The 20,572-nt window shown below is 48.7% G+C and overlaps 1 protein-coding gene across 22 annotated transcripts in view; it reads right to left on the bottom strand.

Moving 5' to 3' along the window:
* TENM2 (teneurin transmembrane protein 2) overlaps positions 1-20,572 on the bottom strand; it is a 1,294,348-nt gene that overhangs the window by 151,048 nt on the left and 1,122,728 nt on the right. For all 22 annotated transcript variants that reach the window (XM_051844425.2, XM_051844426.2, XM_051844423.2 and 19 more), the window contains 2 exons: positions 8,670-8,865; positions 2,145-2,246 (listed from right to left, as the gene is read on the bottom strand). In XM_051844425.2, coding sequence (XP_051700385.1) covers positions 2,145-2,246; positions 8,670-8,865 — 298 coding nt within the window. The remainder of the gene's footprint in view (positions 1-2,144; positions 2,247-8,669; positions 8,866-20,572) is intronic.

Genomic DNA, 20,572 nt, shown 5'->3' with positions numbered 1-20,572 from the left:
GTACTTAGTTCTGAAAGGCCAGTAGCTGGATGTGCAGTCAGAGCACACATGGTTTTTAGGATTAATAATACATCGATGTGTGTCAGGGTTAATACACATTTACAGCTCACAGGCTGTGCAGCTGACTGCTCAGCCCATTTGCAGCCACACAGAAGAGGACTACTCTGTCCTCCCCCTCATTAATGCCTTTACTCCCAGGAAAATTAGATTACGCAAGAAAAGCCATTCCAACCACACTGAGGTTTTCCTCGCTGTCCAGCCTTCTCTGGGAAACCCACTTGACACGGCCCTGCCCGCTCAGAGTCTGAGCGAGGCCCTGGTGGGAGCTCCAGTCGTTATGCCCCGTGGTCACGCTGCCTCGTGTCGCCATGCCTTTGGACAGTGCGTGCTGGGGCGGCAATGCAGCCAAGAGAGGTGCTCAGGGGGCTTCTTGCTTTTTCTTCTTTTCCTATCTGACAAGCTGACCAAACCTTCCACTGCGCCGTGTGGCACAGGAGCTGCCTGCTGCCAGTGTGTAGAATTTCAAGGAAAAAAAAAAAAGCCCCATCCACTTTTAAAAAAAATTTAATTCATTAATGAATTGGAGAGGTAGAGAGAAAGGGGCAGGGTGGGGGAATGAATGAGGGAGAAAGAGAGAGAGAGATGGAGAGAGAGCATTCTAATCTGCTGGTTCATTTCCCAAATGCTCGCAACAGCTAGGGCTAGGCCTGGGCTGAGGCTGGCAGCTGGGCAGCAGGTACTCAATTGCTTGAACCATCAGCACTGCCTCCGAGGGTTGTATCAGCTGCGAAGCTGGACAGGAGGCAGAGGGGGACACTGAGCCCAGTGACTCTGATTTGCGTCACACGTGTCTTAATCACTGGGACAAATGCTCAGCTCCCTCCCGCCCCATGAAATAAGGAAAATAATTGAAATATTATTTTTCTGAGCAACCATGGTAAGGGTGAGAGAAGAGCAATGCCACTCAGCACTTACAGATCTATTTATTAATTTTCCTCTCTGAATGCCAAGGCAGGAGGGTCTTTCGATGAAGAACACACACAGTAATGGAAGGATTATTCAGATAAAGTAAAATATAAATTAGTACATAATAACCTGAAACCTTTTGAGGCCTTCAGCGCACCCTGCGGAGAGCTCTGTGGAGCTGTTGCCCACAGTCCTCATGATGTACCTGTGAAGTGACGCCCCACGTCTTAGGTGAGATGGCCAAGGTTCAGAAGGGAGCAATCACTCAGCTCAAGGTTACGGAGCTGGGGCTGGCGCATAGGACTGCTTTGCTCCTCCACAAGGACTCTGAACTTCCCATTACTCCTTTTTCAGGTTGGGACGTGGCCTACTGGTGGGTGAAGAATCAGTGTGGCAGGTCACAACCAGTGATTTAAATAAGTAATTAAAAAAATTGACAGGAAAGAGCCAGGGAGTAAAAGTAAATGCTATGTTGTTAAAATTTGTATCTTTTTTTCTGTTTGTATTTGTGTAGGCAGAAAGGTGTGTGTGGATGTACGTGTGTGTGTGCTGTGAGCATGTGTGTGTCACGTCCATACTGTGATGCGCCATACAGCCCCATGAAGGTCACAGTGAAGGTCTCTTGCAAGCTAGGTGCACTGTCCCTAAATGCCCTGTTCTTATGAGAGTCATTGTTTTCTTTTTCCTATTACCTTTCCCCCAACAATCCCAGAGCCCCAACCATCCTATGCAAAGCACTGGAGATACATTAATAATACAATTTAAAACCGATTCCATCAAGATAAATAGCACTTCCTAGATTAAGAGTGTAGCTGGCCAGAATGAATGAAATTTACTAACCCAGAGATGCTTAATCTTCCATTACACAGAAGTTAATGATGATAAGAAAGGAGTGATGGTAATTCACTTCTGCTTTTACAGGAAATCCGACCATTGCATTTTTCGCAAATCTTTCTTCTGACCACACCTCAGTGCCAAGGATAACTGTCCCTCCCCTGCAGGTATGGTGGCCAGTGGTCATATATCAAAGCCTACTCTGCCAGAAATTTAGACCTTGTAGCTCACACGGGAATTGGTAGATGTCCAGGTGGAATGTGTTGGGAAGGCAAGTGGGGTGCCCCTTCTCTCTCGCGCGCGCTCTGGGAAGCCTGTGGTAGCAGGGAACGCGTGTCACTTACCTTTAGAACAGTCTGCTCCTAGAAACCCTGGGAAACAGTGACACATCCCGGACACACATTCGCCATTCCCATGGCAGTTGCGTGGACAGTCCTGCACCGAATCTGAAAAAGAGAGAAAGTTAGCAACTCCCCTTTCCCCTGCCTGCTGGCACAGCCATGTAATACACAACCATCTAGAGACCAGTGATAGTAAACTCAGATGCCTGTAGGCGACCGGTGAGGAATGCGAGTGAGTAAAGTCAGAGGATACAGAGTGGGGGGGCTAGAACAACTTGGACAGCACATGGAACTAACCATGCGTCTGATCGATCCAGGCAGGAATGCAGGGCTGGTATTGCTGTAGTCTTGCTTCCACAGAAAGGAACCATCTTTCTGGATTTAACAACTGCAAATGCTCCTATGTTTGGTTGTTGACAAATCTTTAAACACTGATCTGTTCTCTCCTAATCTCCCCACAAATCACGCCACCAATGTGAGATTTCATATGACATGTAGGCTCTCAGTGTTTAGCCTCAGATAAAGATGCCAATTTTTCCAAAATAAGATCAGTTGCTCATAATTTCATGTTTGTAGAGAAAAAAACAGTCCCTGCTTTAAGGGATTCTAATACAAAGTAATCCAAATAAAGTCATGCACCACAAAACAATGTTTTGGTCAATGATGAGCCGCATAAACAATACAATGCCATTTTGGTCGATGATGGACAGAGCATGTCGTGTGGCCGAGCTCTGGAGCAGGCTCTGGCATCTGGGTTCGTGTCAGCTCCCTCTGTGGTGCTCCCACAATGATGAGGTTGCCTAATGATGCATTTCTCAGAAGCAACCCACATCACTGAGGGATGCCTGGCAGTGGGAGACTGATACATCTTGGCATGACTCTGGAGTTCTCTAACTAGTAGCTTTTTGGTAACACAAAAGCCCTCTGATGCTTAGCTCTTGTGGATCTTATTTTTTCACGAAAACCACCAAGTTGCAGTTGCTCTAGCCTGCATCAGCATCATACACTTCAAGATGTGCCTCTCTATGTGTGCAGCCAAGCAATACCTTCTCAGGGGTCACTGGGAACCTTTTCCACGTGGATTTGGGTCTGTACAGAAATGGACATGTTCTTTTAAAACTAGAATCACTCTGAGTGCCCTCCTCTGTGCCTTAAATTAAAACAAAACCTTTACACTCCAGGTGAGGAAAAGGAAAAACACAAGCCCCCGTGCCTGAAATGTGGCATCCGTGTGGCACTGTAACCGTTCCTGATGGCATGAGCTGGGAGTGGCAGAGCAGGTATCTCCTTTAAACCTCAGTTCCTGTTCACACCTACTCTGCCCCCGAAAACTCAAACCGGGCATTTTTGCTTCCTTTCGACTGGGCTTCACTTCTCTGGCCGCTTCTTTGAGAACCAGGCTGTTGTATGTGCTGCTGTCAGTGCGTTTGCTCTTCCACAATCAGAAGAAGACCAGCCATTCCATCAAGCCAGCTTCCCTAACATGCAGGCTCAAACACCTTGCAGCTGGCTGGGGAAGGGGGGATGGGCGGTGTCCACACGGGGACCCATTTGTTTCCTCTGTTCCCCATTCATCCCGCAAGCAAAGGTGCTTGGGTAGACCAAACACCAGCAGCTGGGAGACAGTCCTCCCCGTGTCTCTCACTGAGAGTCCTGGCTATGTTTCCAAGGCTGTCTGTATGGGGCAAGGCCTTGAGACACAGAAACAGTGGCCTCTGTCCAGAGCAAATGACAGGGTCACCCAGCCTCCAGGGTCATGGAGACAATGTCTTCCTCTGCCTACTGGTCAGGCTCAGTAAGCTCAGGGTTTCTCGTCTGAGATGTGCCCACCTGCCTATGCAGGCATCAACTGGCCCTCTTAATATCTCCCTGTGGGAATCAGGGTGCAGGCAACAGGCACATGTACTAATACTGTGGATATTGCTTTGCTCTGAGGGATAAAGTTCCTTGTTTCTGACCCAACAGCTTCCTATCTTCTGATGACTTCGCAACATTATGGAAGGCTAACATGTCAGCTTATAATTGGAGTAAGGCCTCAGATCTGCTACAGGGCTTGATGTACGGTTCAATCTATTAGCTGAACACCTATATGCAAGGCTTTGGAGATACCACAGTGAATAAGACAGCCACAGTCCCTGCCCTCAGAGAACTTTCCACTGGCGTAGAGAATACAGGCTGGAGGGAAATAATCAAGTGAACAAGCAGAACTTGTGATAAGTGCTTTGAGAATAGAATACCTGGAGAGCAGGTAAGTGGAGGAAGCTGCTTAGATAGGTTGGTCAGCAAGGGTCTCTCTATTCTATGCAGGTGACCCAGAAGGATGAGCTGGAATAGGCTAGTGAAAGTTTGAGAAAAGAGGAGTGGCTTATGCCAAGGCCCTGGGGTTAGAAAGAATGGGAATGAATCCAGAGTGGCCGAAGAGTAGCTAGCAAGGTGGGCAGGGCTGTAAGATGAGAGTGGGAGCAGATCTTCCCAGACCCTGCAGGGCAAGCAGATGAGAGGGACTTGACTTTGGGACTACCGGGAACAAATGGAAACTTTAAACAGAGGAACAGCACCACCCATCTTGCAGTTTTTGAAGCCCCTCTGACAGTAAGGTAGAGATGCTTCTCGAGGAGCCTTGGACTTTGCGGATGGTCTGTGAGGCCCGAGCACCCAGTCCTCAAACCTCACATCTTCAGAGATAAAGCAGTGAAGGTCCAGGGAGCTCTTGGCCACCGCAGTCCCAAGGAACAGAACGAAGCCTCTGCACAGGCTCCTGGGCTGGCTGGAAGCCTTCCCTGAGACACTCCTCCTCACATCTCCGTCTAGGGAGCGCTGAGCTCCTGGCCACCACAACCTGGATTCTGTGCCACTGTCTCCTGGTTCCTGTAATCCCTACAGTTGACTTTTGACAGAGCTCTCTTCTCCCATCAAGCTCCCAGAGCAAGACACCAGCTCGGAATTGTCCTCTGGGGTATTCTCAGTGCCTGGCTCCTACGTGCATAGTTATGGAAGTGTGCTTATGAGTATGTGTACACACATGCAGAGGAGACCGGAGAATTCAAGATAAGCAAAAACTGGGATAAACAGTAGTGCCATTTTGTTTTCCCAAGGTCTTCTATTTGAAGCATTTCTGTAGTTTTTGAGGGCAAAAACAATTATGAGGTATGAGTGAAATACAAAAGAACTCCCCTTCCTTAACATCCAGTGGAGTATCACCCCTGGGAGAGGACTCAGTGTCCCTTTTGTCCCCCTGGGTGTAAGTTTCCTTGAGGAGAAAGTGCCAGGAGGCAAGCGGAAGGGGGCTAGCGCTGGGTTCCACACTGCCACTTGGCCACCCTCAGAGACGCGACTCATTTCCCAAAGCAGGCTGTTTCTCTCCCAGACACATGGCGAGCCTTCCCTGAGTCGAGGGCGCACTGAGTGTGACGGTGAGCTGGCACCCGTCTCACAGTCTCCCACGACAGGGGTCTCTGTGGCTCCCACTGCCCTCGATGGGGGAATGTTGTGATGATGGGTACGTGTGGGAGAAGCTTTGAGCCAAATAAACACTGTTCTTTCCCCTGCATTTCACGCCAATTACTATCATTGCTCTATCAAGACGTCTGCCCAACTATTAGGCCGATTACCTTTGACATTCTCTTTGAGCTACAGTCCAGACAGGAGGAATCCACTTGGGAGAATTGCTATTCCCAGCTCCATCAGCGAGTAAGGGTAATGGCCTGGGGGAAGGGACTCTCACTACCACAATGTCTACGTCTTTTTGGGTAAAAGCAGAGGAGGGCAGAGACCACTATTAGAGAATCTGGCATCCTGAAAACCTGCTGCTGAGGGGCAGGGATTTCTGTGTGTGGAATCTGAAGAAATCCAGGGGCAGGGCATAGGCTCCAGAAGGGAGGAATCCTAACTTCACCTCTTGCAGGCTGTATGCGACCCTGGACAGGTTGTTGAACTCCTCTTAGCCTTGACTTTCTCAACTGGAAAATGGAGAATTAGGTAGAGTACCCACCGCGGATGGCCACCCAGAAGTTGGCGGAGCTAATGGACACAAAAGGTATCACACAGGGGCTGGCACTGAACGTTCTGTAACGTGCAGTTGTTATTGTTGTTATTAACCATTTCACTGAATCCTTGGAGACCTGGGATGCCAGCTGCAGGGTGTGCTGTGTGCTGTCATGTACCTGTCAAGCCTTCTGAGTTTAAACACAAGGTGACAAAAAGGAAGACATTTCTCTTCATGTTCTTAAACTAATGATTCAAAAAAATCTCAACAGCTCAAACTACTTCCAAATTTGATTCTAGTTTCTTCCTTTTGCAAACTGGTCTCTACTCTTTTATTTTTCCTCTTTGATACCTGCCCTGATCTATAGCCCAGAGAAGTCCCTTCAGTGGAATGCTTCTCTAGTGACTTAAATTATGCAAAGTCTGTGATATGACTTTAGGGTAGGGGTTGGCAAACTTTTCCTGTAGAGGGACAGATAGGAACTATTTAGGTTTTGCGGCCCATATGGTCTCCGTTGCAAATACTCAACTCTGCCATTACAGTGGGAAAGCTGCCACGGACAATATGTAAACAGATGAATGTGGCTGTGTTCCAATAAAACTTTATTTATAAAAACAGGCAGTGGGCCAGATTTGGCCTATGGACTATAGTGTGCCAACTCTTACTTTTGAGCATTTGGTTAGCTTTGATGGGGCCAATTTTTCTGTAGCAGAGGGAGTAAGGATTGACTTCAATCCTATGGTCAGCATGAACATTCTATGTGGTTTTATTCCAATCTGAAGTTGCAGCCATTGGAGAAGAATTGCCACCTGAATTTCAAGCTGTTATACACACAACTTTTGAGAATCAGGGAGACCCTCAGAAACCCCCCCCGGGCCAATAGAGAAGTTCTTAAAATGCAATAAATAGGAAAACAGGTATACAATATGCACGCCAAAAAAAAAATCGCTGTCTCTCCTTTGGTGACCCCCAACTCCATGTCAGTCAAGTTCCTGGCACTGCAATAGTTGTGTCATCTCTTGCTTCATGGGCATGGTCACTCCCTTATATTATATTATATTATATTATATTTATTTATTTTGACAGGCAGAGTGGACAGTGAGAGAGAGAGACAGAGAGAAAGGTCTTCCTTTTGCCGTTGGTTCACCCTCCGATGGCCGCTGCAGCCGGCGCACCACGCTGATCCGATGGCAGGAGCCAGGTACTTATCCTGGTCTCCCATGGGGTGCAGGGCCCAAGCCCTTGGGCCATCCTCCACTGCACTCCCGTGCCACAGCAGAGAGCTGGCCTGGAAGAGGGGCAACCGGGACAGAATCCGGCGCCCCGACCGGGACTAGAACCCGGTGTGCCGGCGCCACAAGGCAGAGGATTAGCCTAGTGAGCCGTGGCGCCGGCCAGGTCATTCCCTTTTACAGATGATGAAACTGAGGCTCGGGGAGATCAGATGATGTGCCCAGTGACGACGTGGGGAAGAAAATCGGGCTTTCATCCTGGAGCCAGCAGATCTTTCCTCACGAACCCTCCCTCTAAGCTTTGCCAGTGAAATCTTGAGACCCACCGCTACAAGCTACCAGGACAACATGACGCTGTAGGAAGGCAGCGGACAAGACCTAGAAGCTCACGACCAGTCCATCATTTGCTCGGCCTGAAACTTTGCGAGATGTCACTTTCCGACCCTCACTTTGCTTCTCTGTGAAGCGGGTCTAACAACCTGTTTTGATTCACAGAGGTTCTGCCCAGGATCAGCTGTTATTATCAGGAAGCAGATGAAGACTCAATGATAATAGAACCTTAACAAGAATGCATTCTGTGACGGACAAAATCTCTAGGGTTTGTTGCAGAAACCACCACCAAATCTTCCCAAGCTAATGATCATTTTAGGGGTTTGCATGCGCATAGAAGAGGAGATTCTGGAAGAAACTTTAACTTTTCTCTTGATACCTAATACAAAGCAGGGCTAACACATACCCCCAATGTACAACTGCTTAATTAAAGCAATTTACCTATTTGAGAATGATACGATTTTTTTCAAAGGTTGCTATTCTTTCCCTGGTTTATATTTATATTTTGAAAAACTGCGAAGTTTCCCTCTGTGTTGTAGAGAAGTTCTGAACGGATGAGGGTGACCAGTATTTATCAGCTCTACCACTTATTCACAGTTTTATAGATGTATCCAACTCTCACAAGAGCTGTATGAGGTGGGTTCTAACTAGAGTTTAATTTTCTATGATGCAATTGAGGCTTTTCAAAGTTCAGTGATTTTCCTAGATTTTGAGGCCAGAACGTCACCCAAACAGTCTGACCCAAATACTTAGCCAAGGTTGAACCCTTGGGATTAAGTGTGGCGCTTTCATGGTTTAAACAGTCCTCATTTTCTAAAAGTGCTTGTTTCAGGTGGATGCCCATATGAGACCAACACCAAGGTTCTGGCCTGGCTTTCTCAGCTATAGGAGCCTCCTCAGAAGATGTGCCCCTTGTGTAGAAGCCCAGGAGAGACCTACCCTTCCCTCCATGGGGCAGCAGTCCAGACAGCCCACACTTACCTAGAACAACGGTGTTGAAGGAAACCATCTCTTTGTCTTTGCCATCATTGTAGAAGGCCAGGTGCCACAGGCCCACGTCCAGGTACTGCACAAACACAGCTTCGTTTTGAACCAGGGTCTGGATGCTCCGGCGCTCCCTGGGCGACTCCACCACGCTCCACTTCTCCTTTCCATCCAAACGCTCCATGAAGTCATACTAGGAAAGGGGAGAGAGTGCCACATGTGAGACAGGCGCAGACCTGGCCTCAAACAGTCACCTTTCCCTGTATCCATCACTTCACCGAAGAGTACTTTTTAGCATATTTTACTATGAGCTCATCCAGTAAAACAAACCATTAGAGTTACAGCAATGATAAGAGCTATTAGTGTGGGGGGGGCATTTGGTGTGGCAATTAAGATGTTGCTTGGAACACCTGCATCCCATACAGGCGTGCCTGGAATTGAGTCCTGGCTCTACCACTGAGTCCTGCTTCCCACTGATAGGTGCCCTGGAAGACAGCAGGTCATGGCTCAAATGGTTGTGTCTGTACCACCCGCATGGGAGATCCAAATTAAGCTCCTGGCTCCCAGCGTCAGCCTGGCCCAGACCTGGATGTTGCAGGTATTTTGGGAGTGAAACAGCAGGTGGGAGACTTCTTTCTTTCTTTCTGCCTTTTAAATACAGAAAAATAAAAAATAATTTAAATGATAAGAACTACATTTTATTATATTTACAATGATCAGTTCTGTTACTATAGGCCAATCTATTACCAGCAGTTCTGAAATCCCAAATCCTTTTACTCAGGGTTTTTTTTTCCTTTGTGTCTGCCTGTGTGTAAGATAGTGTCATTGGGGCCCGTGGTACTGCATCCCATAAAGGTGCTCGTTCAAGTCCTGGCTGCTCCTCTTCTGATCAGCTTCCGGCTGATGCGCCTGGGAAAGCAGCACAACATGGCCCAAGTGCACCCACGTGGGAGATCTGGAAGAAGCTCCAGGCTCCTGGCTTCAGCCTGGACTAGCCTCAGCTGTTGTGGCCATTTGGGGAGTGAACGTGGATGGAAAATGTCTCTCTGTCCCCCCGTCTTTCTCTCTCCCTATAACTCTGCCTTTCAAATAAACAAATAAATCTTTTAAAAAAAAGTTCTATAAAAGAGAAAAGCTAGTGTTGTTGCTCCCATGCCCACTGGGTTGATAGAGACTCCATCCCACACGCCAAGTATAACTTCTGTATAACTCTCCAACTGATGAGATCCAAATTGCAGAGCTTCAGAGAAGGAACCATGGCTCACACTATTGGCTACCAATGATCAGTTACAAAGAGAAGATGGGACAGCACAGGGCTGAAAATGGGGGCTGTGGATCTAGACTGACTAGGAGAGAATCCTGGCTGTGCCCCTTCCTAGCTTCAACCACCTATGCCTCAGTTTCTCCATCTGTAGAACTGTGAAAATACTAGTATCCATGCCATAGGGTGAGCGTAAGGATTAAGACAACATTCAGAATAGAAGGCACAAAACACACGTTAATCATCACCATTCCATCCAAATCTTGAGCACATGCTATCTGGGGACCCATTTTGACACTCTATGTAATCATACTTCCCAGAGAAGGAAACTGAGGCTCTGAGAGCAAAGCAATTTGTCCAACACCACACAACTCCTAAGTGGCCAAGCAATGTCCACGCTCTCAGAGTGCCTGCTCTCAGATAAACCAGCAACTAGAAGTTAAACTGTTTCAGTGGAAACCAGGTTCAGAACAGGAAGTGATAAGTGAGCAAGGCACTGGTCAGCTAAGGCAACCCGGACGGGGCATGGGGAGAGCAAATGCAACCCAAGGAGACCCGTTCTACGTAACAGGGGAAGCTCAGTGGCAGGCAAGTGGGAGCCACTGCAGATTCTGGAGCAGTGACTTCCGTGAGGAAAGGCACGTTTTTGAGGAGCTGTTTTTTGCATGCAGGATATGAGATGTTCTCTGTGGGAGAATAAGAGCAAATAGGAAAACCAGTTAGGAAGTGCCTGGGGCTAAGGGCTGGACTAGGACAGTGAAAGAGAAGAGAAAACTGTGGAGGGACATTTCCAAGGAAGAGAGGACAGGGCTTGGCCACGGGCTGAACAGAGAGAATGAAGGAGCAGGCAACAGGGACATCCATGTTTCTTCCTTGTTGACAAGGAAATCGATAAAATCCCAGTAGAAAAGGACTCATCTGGTGAATACTTCCAAAATCACTGCATAGAAATGGGACTTGCACTCTGACTGCCACGGAACATTTCAAGTGAAGGTCTGTAGCAGATAAAAACCAGCACTGTGGATTTCCGCTCTCTCCCCACTCTGCCCTCCATAAAAAGGGTGGTCAGGGTTACAGACATCCACTATAACCCCTTTCACAAACTTCACAGAATAAAACTCCAGGAATCTCCTAATGTGACTTCCCCATCATCAGCATTGCCAGTTTTTCCATCTGAAATGGGATCCTTGAAAACAAAAGAGTCTATAATGTTAAACACAAAGGACTTGCCACCAGACCAACCTGGGTTTGAATTCTGACTCTGCTACTGGGTATTGTTTGATGTTGGGCGAATCTATTTTTACCTACTTGCAGATTTTCATACAGGGGAATAATAGCACTTAACTTTCAGGAATGTATAACAGGAAGGGATGACACGAGATAACATGTAGGGCAATGCGTGGAAGATAATCACCACTTTTTAAGTCACCTACTTGCAAATGGTAATGATCAGAGGCAAGAAGTGCACGGCTCCAGCTTCTCATGTGGGGAGTTGGAGATGGCCAATGCCAAAGAAGTCAAAATTTTCCCTGTATTTCAGGAGATGAGTGTTTGTGCTTAGCTTCCCTCTACCCTATATTCCATTGGTCACAGCTGTCTTTATGGGCTCAAATAAATGATTTGAAGCGATATGACAAACTGATGCTGCCTTCGGAGACCTTTGTAACCAAAGCATTTGTTCCTTAGCAACCTCGTAAATGTCCAGCTACAAAGACCCATGTCTACAAATTGCTGTCAGCCAGAGGAATGGCTCTAACTTCCTTGGTGCTGAGGTGAGAAGAATATACTTCATTTGGGGTCCAAGTGATCACCCCCAGGAGGAAAAGTTTGGGGAAGGTGATTACTTGTGTGGGGCCATTGCTCACTACTAATTTGAGCATCAGTCATCACTGGCTGAACTGGCTTTCCAGCCAAGGGACACAGAAATGGCTTTGGCGCAGGGGCAGCGCTCGCTACCCAACCAATCAAATTATTCTGGGAAAAGGCATTTTTCAGAGGAAGAGGGGACAGGTGTTTTGGCTGCTCCTCAGAGCTCCTCCACACCAGCATGTCAGAGAGTTTCCATCGATGCTGGAATTTGCTAGCCGGAGTGGGGGCATTCTCAGAGCAGGTGCTTCCTGGGACGTGTGGTTGTGATATGAAACCTGGGTGTCGATATGTCTCAGGCCTATATGCCTTTATTGCACTTCATTGTTCTCCAAGCACCTGCAAAAATGTTGTAACTTTATGTTTGCTGTGGTTCCACCCAGAAGAATGTAATCTCCAGGATGTGGGGACGCCTTGTGCATGGGTAGAGTAGCTCAAAGTGAGGACCTCAGGGCTCGCCTGCCTGGGTTAGAGTTCTCACTCTGCCACTCACTTGCTGGGGCACTTACAGAGGCTATTGAAATTCTCTGTGCCTCCATCTCCTTATCTTTAAAGTGAGGATAATGATAGTATCCATCTCCAATCCTTGCGGTAAGGATTAAATGAGTCAATACATGCAAAGTGCTTAGAATTGTAAGGATTCTGTACATGGTAAAGACGCCTTAAACACTTCTCTGGTCAGTATTATAACTCCCTGCTGTAGCAAATTCACCCAGAGCACAATCTGACCAATAAATATTTGTTGAATATCAAATGAATAAAATACTGAATTTGTAAACGAACTCTACGAAAAGGACACTAAATTGGAACGTAGTGAAGGGTTTGTCTCTAATAGTCTCACGTGCATTCTAAAGAGCTTTCTTAATGGGAGAGAGTCAGCAAGTGCAAAATGTGCCTGTGGTGGGAGCTGCGGCCAAGGTGCTTGCAAATTCCTATCCCAGCACCAAGGCTTCAGAAATACTATTCCAGTGCTGAGGGGTGGATATATAACATGTGCCTCCTTCCCAGCCCCTCTGCAGCCACGTGGGAACAGGTGACAGTGGTGTGGGCCATGGAACCCAAGCTGTGGGATGCATTCCACTTCTAAACCCTGCCAGCAAGGGTTCTGTACAATCTCTTTGGAGTTTTCCTTCCATCCCCAGCTGCCTCTGGAGGGTGCCCAGGCTATCAGCATGCCCAAGATGGTGAAGCCACAAGCTAGGAATGGCCTGGATCCTAGAATCAGCTCTTGGATGAGAGCCTGAAGTGGCGTCACCAGCAGTCCACAAAAGCTTACTACGTTAAGTCTCCGAAATGCTGAGATTCGTTACGTCTGCATAGTTTTCTCACATTTCTTCATTTCACACCTTTCTTTATTCCCATTGTTTTCTCCAAGATCGTAATAAGCTCTGGGATATTTCCCACTTCTTTTTAAAGTATTTATTTATTTGAAAGTCAGAGTTACACAGAGAGAGGAGAAGCAGAGAGAGAGAGAGAGAGAGAGAGAGAGAGAGAGAGAGAGAGGTCTTCCTTCTGATGGTTCACTCTCCAGATAACCGCAATGGCCGGAGCTGTGCCAATCCAAAGCCAGGAGCCAGGAGTTTCTTCTTGTCTCCCACGCAGGTACAGGAGCCCAAGGACTTGGGCCATCTTCCACTGCTTTCCCAGGCCACAGCAGAGAGCTGGATGGGAAGTGGAGCATCTGGGTCTCGAACTGGCACCCATATAGGATACCGGTGCTTCAGGCCAGGGCATTAACCCACTGCGCCACAGCACTGGCCCGATTTTTTTCTATTTCTTACAGGAGAAGAGGAGAGAATCACCCAGGAAAATTATGGCAATGTCTTACTTTGGTCAAATTCCAACTTGACAACACTGAGTGTCTCTATTTAATCCTAGTTTGCCTAGGAGTGGCCAAGTTTAAACCTCCTGTTCCTCCTTATGGTTTCCAAAGTGCTCTAGTGTGGAATACATGACAATTGTACTCACAGGTTAACACACACCAAGCAGCATCATGTGTTAACAGTTCTTGCTGCTATAACCTGGGGGAGGATTGGAGCAGAAACACAGGGCAGACTGGCCAAGCCAAGCGTGGAGGCTGCCTTCTAGGGCAGGTAGACCAGGAGCCCGTGAGGAGGCGGTTAGCAGGAGGCTCTCTGGTTCAGCAGGGCCTCTGCTTCTTAGGACTCCGAGACTACAGTATGGCCAGCTTGCCTGGCAGACCCTGCTGACACCGGGAGGCCATGTTCCAAAAAGTCCAGGCTCTGGCCAAAGCTTCCCGCTCACTGCTCATCACTGGGAATGAAAAACTCAGCCTGGTCCCAAGGACACCTGATTTCTCTGTTCCAGGACCTCAGGGTGATCAGTGCTGTTCTTGGTGGCTCCATGGCAACGTCCCATCTAACAGGTCTACAGAAGCCCTGGACAGGGACGAGAAAGCACACGGCCCAGTCCCAAGAGGATGATGTATCTGAGCCTGGGCTGGCTCCAGGAGGAAGTTTTTCTCCCAAAGAGGCATGCCTGCCTTGTGGCCACCCAGAAGGCAACAGCACCACAATCCCAAATCAATGCTGCTCCTGTCCCCTGCAAAGTACCCGCTTTTCCCCTGCCCTCTGAAAAATAACCCATGCTGGCAAGCAATGCGAGGCTGTGCCCGCGAATCACCAGTCACACCCCAAAGCGGCATGAAGAGGCAACTTTCACTGGAGCCAGAGAAGCAAAGAAATAAGCCACAGCAAATATTTGACTGATCCAATTATAAATCTCCCCACTTCTTGGCAGGCACTGAGGAGGAATGGTAATTAAGATAACTTAGTGGGTTTCCAGAGGAACTGGAGGAGAACCGAGGGGCTGGACCACTGAGCAGAGCCTGTCACTTTCCCAGAAGGAAAGGCGTCCACAGGCAGGGAGTGCATAGCCCAGAGATGTTTCTGGAAGCCACACTGGCACACACCTGCCAAAGAGGGCAAGGTTAAAGATGGATTCATTGCCCTTCAGAAAGATGTTATTTTATTACTGGGTCGAGGACTCAGGGAAGGGGAGGGGGGTTGGCGGGACAACTTTATTGCTATTTGCAACGTCTGCTGGCTGAGGGAAAGCAATAAATGGTGACATTTCCCATGGATGGCCTGTCGCGCCCGTCGCTCCACACTGGCAACCTCCCTGGCTCCCAACATCTGATGTCGATTCCACCTCGGATGGCAGAGCAGGCTCAGCACGTGGCGGGATGGTGGGGAGGTAGCATGTGCAAGCCGGGGCTGCCTGGAGCCGTAACACCACTGGGTCTCTGGCTGCATCCAGTGATGGCAGCAACAGCCTGGTGGGCTTGTTCATCCCTCCCTGCCTCCAGCCAGGCCCATGGCAAAGTGCGCCCGGCTGACTCCTCATGAAAGCTCAGTACAGTTTCCCCGCTCTCCTTCAAAGGGGCTGTGTGCTTAGGGAAGGGCAGTGGGATGACAGCCGTGTAACAGTGGGGGCCAAGTTCTCTGAGCCAGGCCTTGCCTGCCTTTTTCAGGATGCCTGCTTTTCAGTGTCTGAGTCACTGAACTAGAGTCTATTGGGGTCCATTTCTAGGGTTAATAGGAGAAGGAGACCCTACGTATCCAGACCCGACAGGGCACCTGCGTTTCCAAGCTGCAAGAACTCATCACGCCAGGCTCCATGGCTAAGAGTCAAGCAGATGAAAGAGACAGAAGCTTAAGACATGGTTCCTTAAAGGCAGGAACAGGGAGAGCCAGTGTCATGGCACAGCAGGTTAAGGTGCCACGTGCAGTGCTAGCAACCCACATGGGAGCACTGTTTTGAGTCTGCTAATATGCCTGAGAGAGTGGCCCCTGCCACCCACATGGGAGATCCAGACGGAGTTCTGAGTTGTTGGGTTCAGCTTGGCTCAGCCTTAGTTATTTAGGGAGTGGGACAGTGGATAGAAGATCACTCTCTCTCTCTCTCCTTCCCTTCCTCTCTGTTACTCTGCCTTTCAGATAAATAAATAAATAAATAAGTCTTATTTAAAAAAAAAAGTCAGGAGCAGAGGAGATATCACCCATGTGGGTAGAATTCCTGTTTTGAGTCCTTTTGCTATGGTGGAAAATGTAGTCCTCAAAAACAAGAAGAGCCCATTTCAGCTGGGCCCTTGCTACATGCTGGGTATAGTGGCGAATGCTGATCCGTGCCATCTCATGTCATCCTCCCTGAAGCCTGGGACTCATGCTGCATCTCAAGAGAGAGCCATGGCTTCCAGGGAAGCTAAGGAAGTTTCCAGTGCTGCCGAGTGTGGCTGCTGGCCAAGCAAGGACTCGATGTGGATTTGCACGCCTTGTGATATGTATTGGAGGCCACTCCAAGTTCTTCGAGAACCTGGCCAAAGCTGCCAGGCTCTACGTGTGACGGCTGGCTTGGCTCGTAAGTCCCCTTGAGATGCCAAGTGAGTGGAGAAGAGGGGGAGGGACAGCTTGGCACTGCGAGGGCCAGACTTGGGCAGCAGTAGCTTTGTAGCGAGGATGGGGAGGTGTCCCACAGCAGCACACACAAACGGATGTCCTAGAAGGTCTTGATGCTCTGCTGGGTGTCGGTGGTGCCTGGTCTGTGAGATTCTTTAAGAACTAGCCTGCTCCCAACTCTCCAGACCCTTCCCCCACTGTGTTGCAGCCACACTGCTCTTCTCTCTGTTCTTGGAACAGAACTCGTTCTCGCCAGCCTCAGGGCTCTTGCACCAGCTGTTCCTGCAGCACAGGATCTCTTCACAGCCACCTGCCCATCAATCAATCCTACCTTTGCCTAAGCAATGCAACCTCAGAAAGGGCTTCCCTGAACACCTGTTCAAAAACACTGTTGCTTCTCCTCCTTGCCATCCTCAGCAAAGTCTCATCGTTCTTTGAGAAAAACTTGTTACTTATCTACTAATGCACAGTCCCTCTCCCTCCTGTTGGATATACATTCCTTAAAAGTGTGAGACTTGCCTGTGTTACTCAAGGCCAGATGCACTGTGCCTACAGCAGTGCCCACTATGTAATGGATACTCACTGAGGTCTTGATAGGTTGGATGAGAAGAAGATTTAGGCCCAAAGGAAAGAATCCCTACAATCAAATCTACACCAGCATCATGGAATTTGGAGGATACAACTGCTTAGAAGCTCTTAAGGGCACGTTAGTAAACTCTACATGGTTTTCCTTTATTTTTGTCTGTAAACTCAGATGAGTGTGTGAGCTAACATCTAATGAGGATAGGCACTGTTTTAAGTGATACACATGTACTGCCTTATTTAATACTCATAATACCACTTCTGAATATAAACTACCATCATCTTGCATTATGAGGAAGCTCAGGCACAGACAGATGACCTAACCTGCCCAGATGTTGGTAATTCAGTAAGGTAAGATGGATGCCCACACAGCCAACTCCAGAGACCACCCTTAACACACTGTATTACCCTGTATTGCACCTGTATTACAGGCAGAAAGGGTGGGGTATCACCCGCTTGTTCATGTATGTAGGAGTATGTGTACATGTGCCTATATTCAAAGAATCATGGGTGCAGGCACACGTAGTGCAGGGTATCATGGGCAGGGCAAGTCCCAGCTAGCACATGGTTTCATTGGAAGGTCTAAACAGCGGTTCACAGAAAACAAAGAGAGCCACAGTACGGGAGCCCAGGTCTTGCCCTTCATTATGTCATGGGAGAAAATGAACATGCAAATAATTGTTCATTCAACAGCTATTGAGCCTGGCACTGCTGCGGATCTGGGAACAAAACAGTGTGTGACATGGGCAAGGCTGGCATGCCTGCTACGCTGCTGTTCTGCTGGGAGGAGTGTGTCAGGGAGCGGTGAGTACCACAAGGGAAAGATGAAGGATAAGACACAACCCAAATGCCCATCAAAAGGTGAAAGGGCAAACAACGGTAGTCCAGTGGTCCCCCTTTATCTGTGGTTTCATATTCCAATGTCTGTTTCCTGCTGTCAATGGAGTCTAAAATGACCAATATCCACCTTCACTCTTCCAAGAGAGAGACCACATCCACACCACTTTTATTACAGTACATTGTTAGAACTCTCATCTTTTCTAGTTACTATTGCCCATCTCTCATTGTGCCTACCGCATAAATAATACTTCATTCCAGACATGAATTTTAAGAAAAAGCATGGCATATCCCGGGGCAACACCCATGTTTCAGGCATCCACCAGGGATCTCAGGACCTTACCCAGCGGTCGGGGGGACTACCATAGGAGAGAGCGTCCAAAAGTAAGTGCAAAAGTGGAAGTAAAAGATAAGTTTATTTTTGTGCAAAAACTTTAAAATCCATGCACTGTTTTTCCTAACACCCATCTTGCAAAGACTTTTTGAAGACCCCTCTGTACATTCAGAATCTATTCAGAAATAAAAGGAGTGAGGCACAGATACACACAGCACCAGAGGCCCATCAGAATGAGGTTCTTTGGAGTAGAGAAGCTGGCCAGAAAAAGAGCACAGGGTATCTTGGAGGGGACACTCTAGCAGAGATGATCTCATCTCCAGCAACAGCAAACTGATGGCCATGGCTGGGGTTGGGGTGAGGTTGGCCTGGGGCCCAGGGGGCTTGAGGGGATAGCCATGTTCTGAGCCAGGAATAGGGTGGTGTAACTAAGACAGACAGTTTTCAAATTGTAGCAATCCAGGGCCCGCACCGTGGCTCACTAGGCTAATCCTCTACCTGCGGCACCGGCACCCCGGGTTCTCGTTCCAGTTGGCTAATCCTCTATCTGCGGCGCCGGCACCCCGGGTTCTAGTTCCAGTTGGGGCACTGGATTCTGTCCTGGTTGCCCCTCTTCCAGGCCAGCTCTCTGCTGTGGCCTGGGAAGGCAGTGGAGGATGGCCCAAGTGCTTGGGCCCTGCACCCCATGGGAGACCAGGAGAAGCACCTGGCTCCTGCCTTTGGATCAGCGCGGTGCACCAGCCGCAGCGTGCTGGCCGCGGCAGCCATTGGAGGGTGAACCAACGGCAAAGGAAGACCTTTCTCTCTGTTTCTCTCTCTCACTGTCCACTCTGCCTGTCAAAAAAAAAAAAAATTGTAGCAATCCAGTGCAGTCTTGAAATTGCACCCAAATGACATGGATTTAAGAGAGGAGAGGCTGGACAGGGAGGTAAGCAGCATTCTGCTCTACATGCACTTGTCAGCAGAGGGCATGATGTTTAAGCAGAGTCCTGAAACGAGTAAAGGTAGGACCTTGTGAACGTCTGGCAGAGGAACATTTCAGGAGGGGACTCCCTGTGCACAGAATCGTGGGGCAGAATGAGCTTGGGGTGACTGAGGGAGAGCGATGATGATGCTGCACCCCAGCGACCGGGAAGAGACTGCTGTCAATTCAAATGCAGAGGGACCCGGCGGGCTGTGGCGATGGCTCTGAGCACGCACTATGTACGGAGAGGCACTGCACAGGGTGTGGGAAATGCAGGGGTGTTGAGGAGTGCCCTCCTAGAGCTCACACTCCAGAACCAGGCATGGTTACAGAAGATGACACTAGAGCCTTGCCTGGTGCGTTGACTGAGCCTGGTTCCTGTGCGCACCTTCTGGGGTTGGCAGGGGCTTCAGTGGTTTGCTGGTTGGAGATAAGCAGATTACTGGTTCTGCCAAGTTTCCATCTCATCCCTTGACACTCGCCCCCATACATCAAGCCTAAAATTCTCGGTTTTCCAGTTTAAGTATACTGTGAATCCCCCGGTAGGGGGGATGAACAATGAATAGAAAAGGATGTAATGCTACTACCAAAGGAGAAGCAGCTGCTGCCACTCCTAATGTGCTGTGCATGGCAGCACCTCTCTTTCTCCAGCTGTTTTAGAGCAGGGTTTCCAACAGAAAGAGAACCAAGGCCAGGCTAAGGCAAGGCAAGGACAACGCACTCTCTGGGAGCTGGGGACAGTGGGGGTTCCTGCAGGAGCATCGATGCCAGTGCCCACCAGCCACACAAGGACAAGGCCAGCTCTGCCCTTCGACACACATCACGTGCTCAGGAAATGCAGACTGAAAACAACTTAAGGCCACCCTCTGATGGAATGCCGGAGCTATCTGAAGACAGTTTCCTTCAGGGAATGTGAACTCGCCCACGTGGAATTTACGAGAACAGGGAGCAGGATTTGAAAACTTTAAAACCTGATCTCCTCTTTTCAACGTGACTTCCCCCCAGACTCAGAACCGGGTGTGCTCCTTGTGAAGAGAGAACCTTGCAGCCTTGCTGTGATTGGCCATTTTTTTGCTTTCATTGAATATGTATTCCTCATTGGAGGTGTGTCCACAGCTCCAAGTGTGCAACAACTCGACACAGGGCTACAGCCATGAAGCCGCTAGAAAGGCTGTGTCCCCCTGACTTTAGTCACTCCTGGCCTGCACGGGCCAGTTCCAAAAGAAAAAGCTCCATCCTCACCGGTGAGCAACTGTGAAGGAAAAGCAGTTTCTAGGAAGAAGATGATTACGTGTTAAAGTTTCAGTATAGCCCACATCATAGGGCTGCCTTCATTTGCCTCCGCTTAAAGCTATCTTTCCCAGTCCCCTTAAATCGTCCTCCAAGATTCAGCTTCAGTAGTTTTTCCTCCAGGAAGCTGCCCCAAACTCCCTCATGAGTGAAAAGTGAGGCTGACTTGTCCGCTGACAAGTGTCCTGGACCCAGCCCTGTAGTCATCCTAGTAGCTGACCTGTGCTGACCCTGTCAGGTGCAGTATAAACGACGGCTGGCTGCAGGTGCACCCAACACACAAGAGCGCAGTGGGGCACAGGAGACATGCTGCTTGACCCTCTCCCATCCCAGGCTGCTGTACTTGGG

Source organism: Oryctolagus cuniculus, chromosome 6, assembly GCF_964237555.1.
Source record: "Oryctolagus cuniculus chromosome 6, mOryCun1.1, whole genome shotgun sequence".
In the NCBI taxonomy this organism is placed as follows: Eukaryota; Metazoa; Chordata; class Mammalia; order Lagomorpha; family Leporidae; genus Oryctolagus; species Oryctolagus cuniculus.
This window is presented reverse-complemented; position numbering and strand designations above follow the sequence as displayed.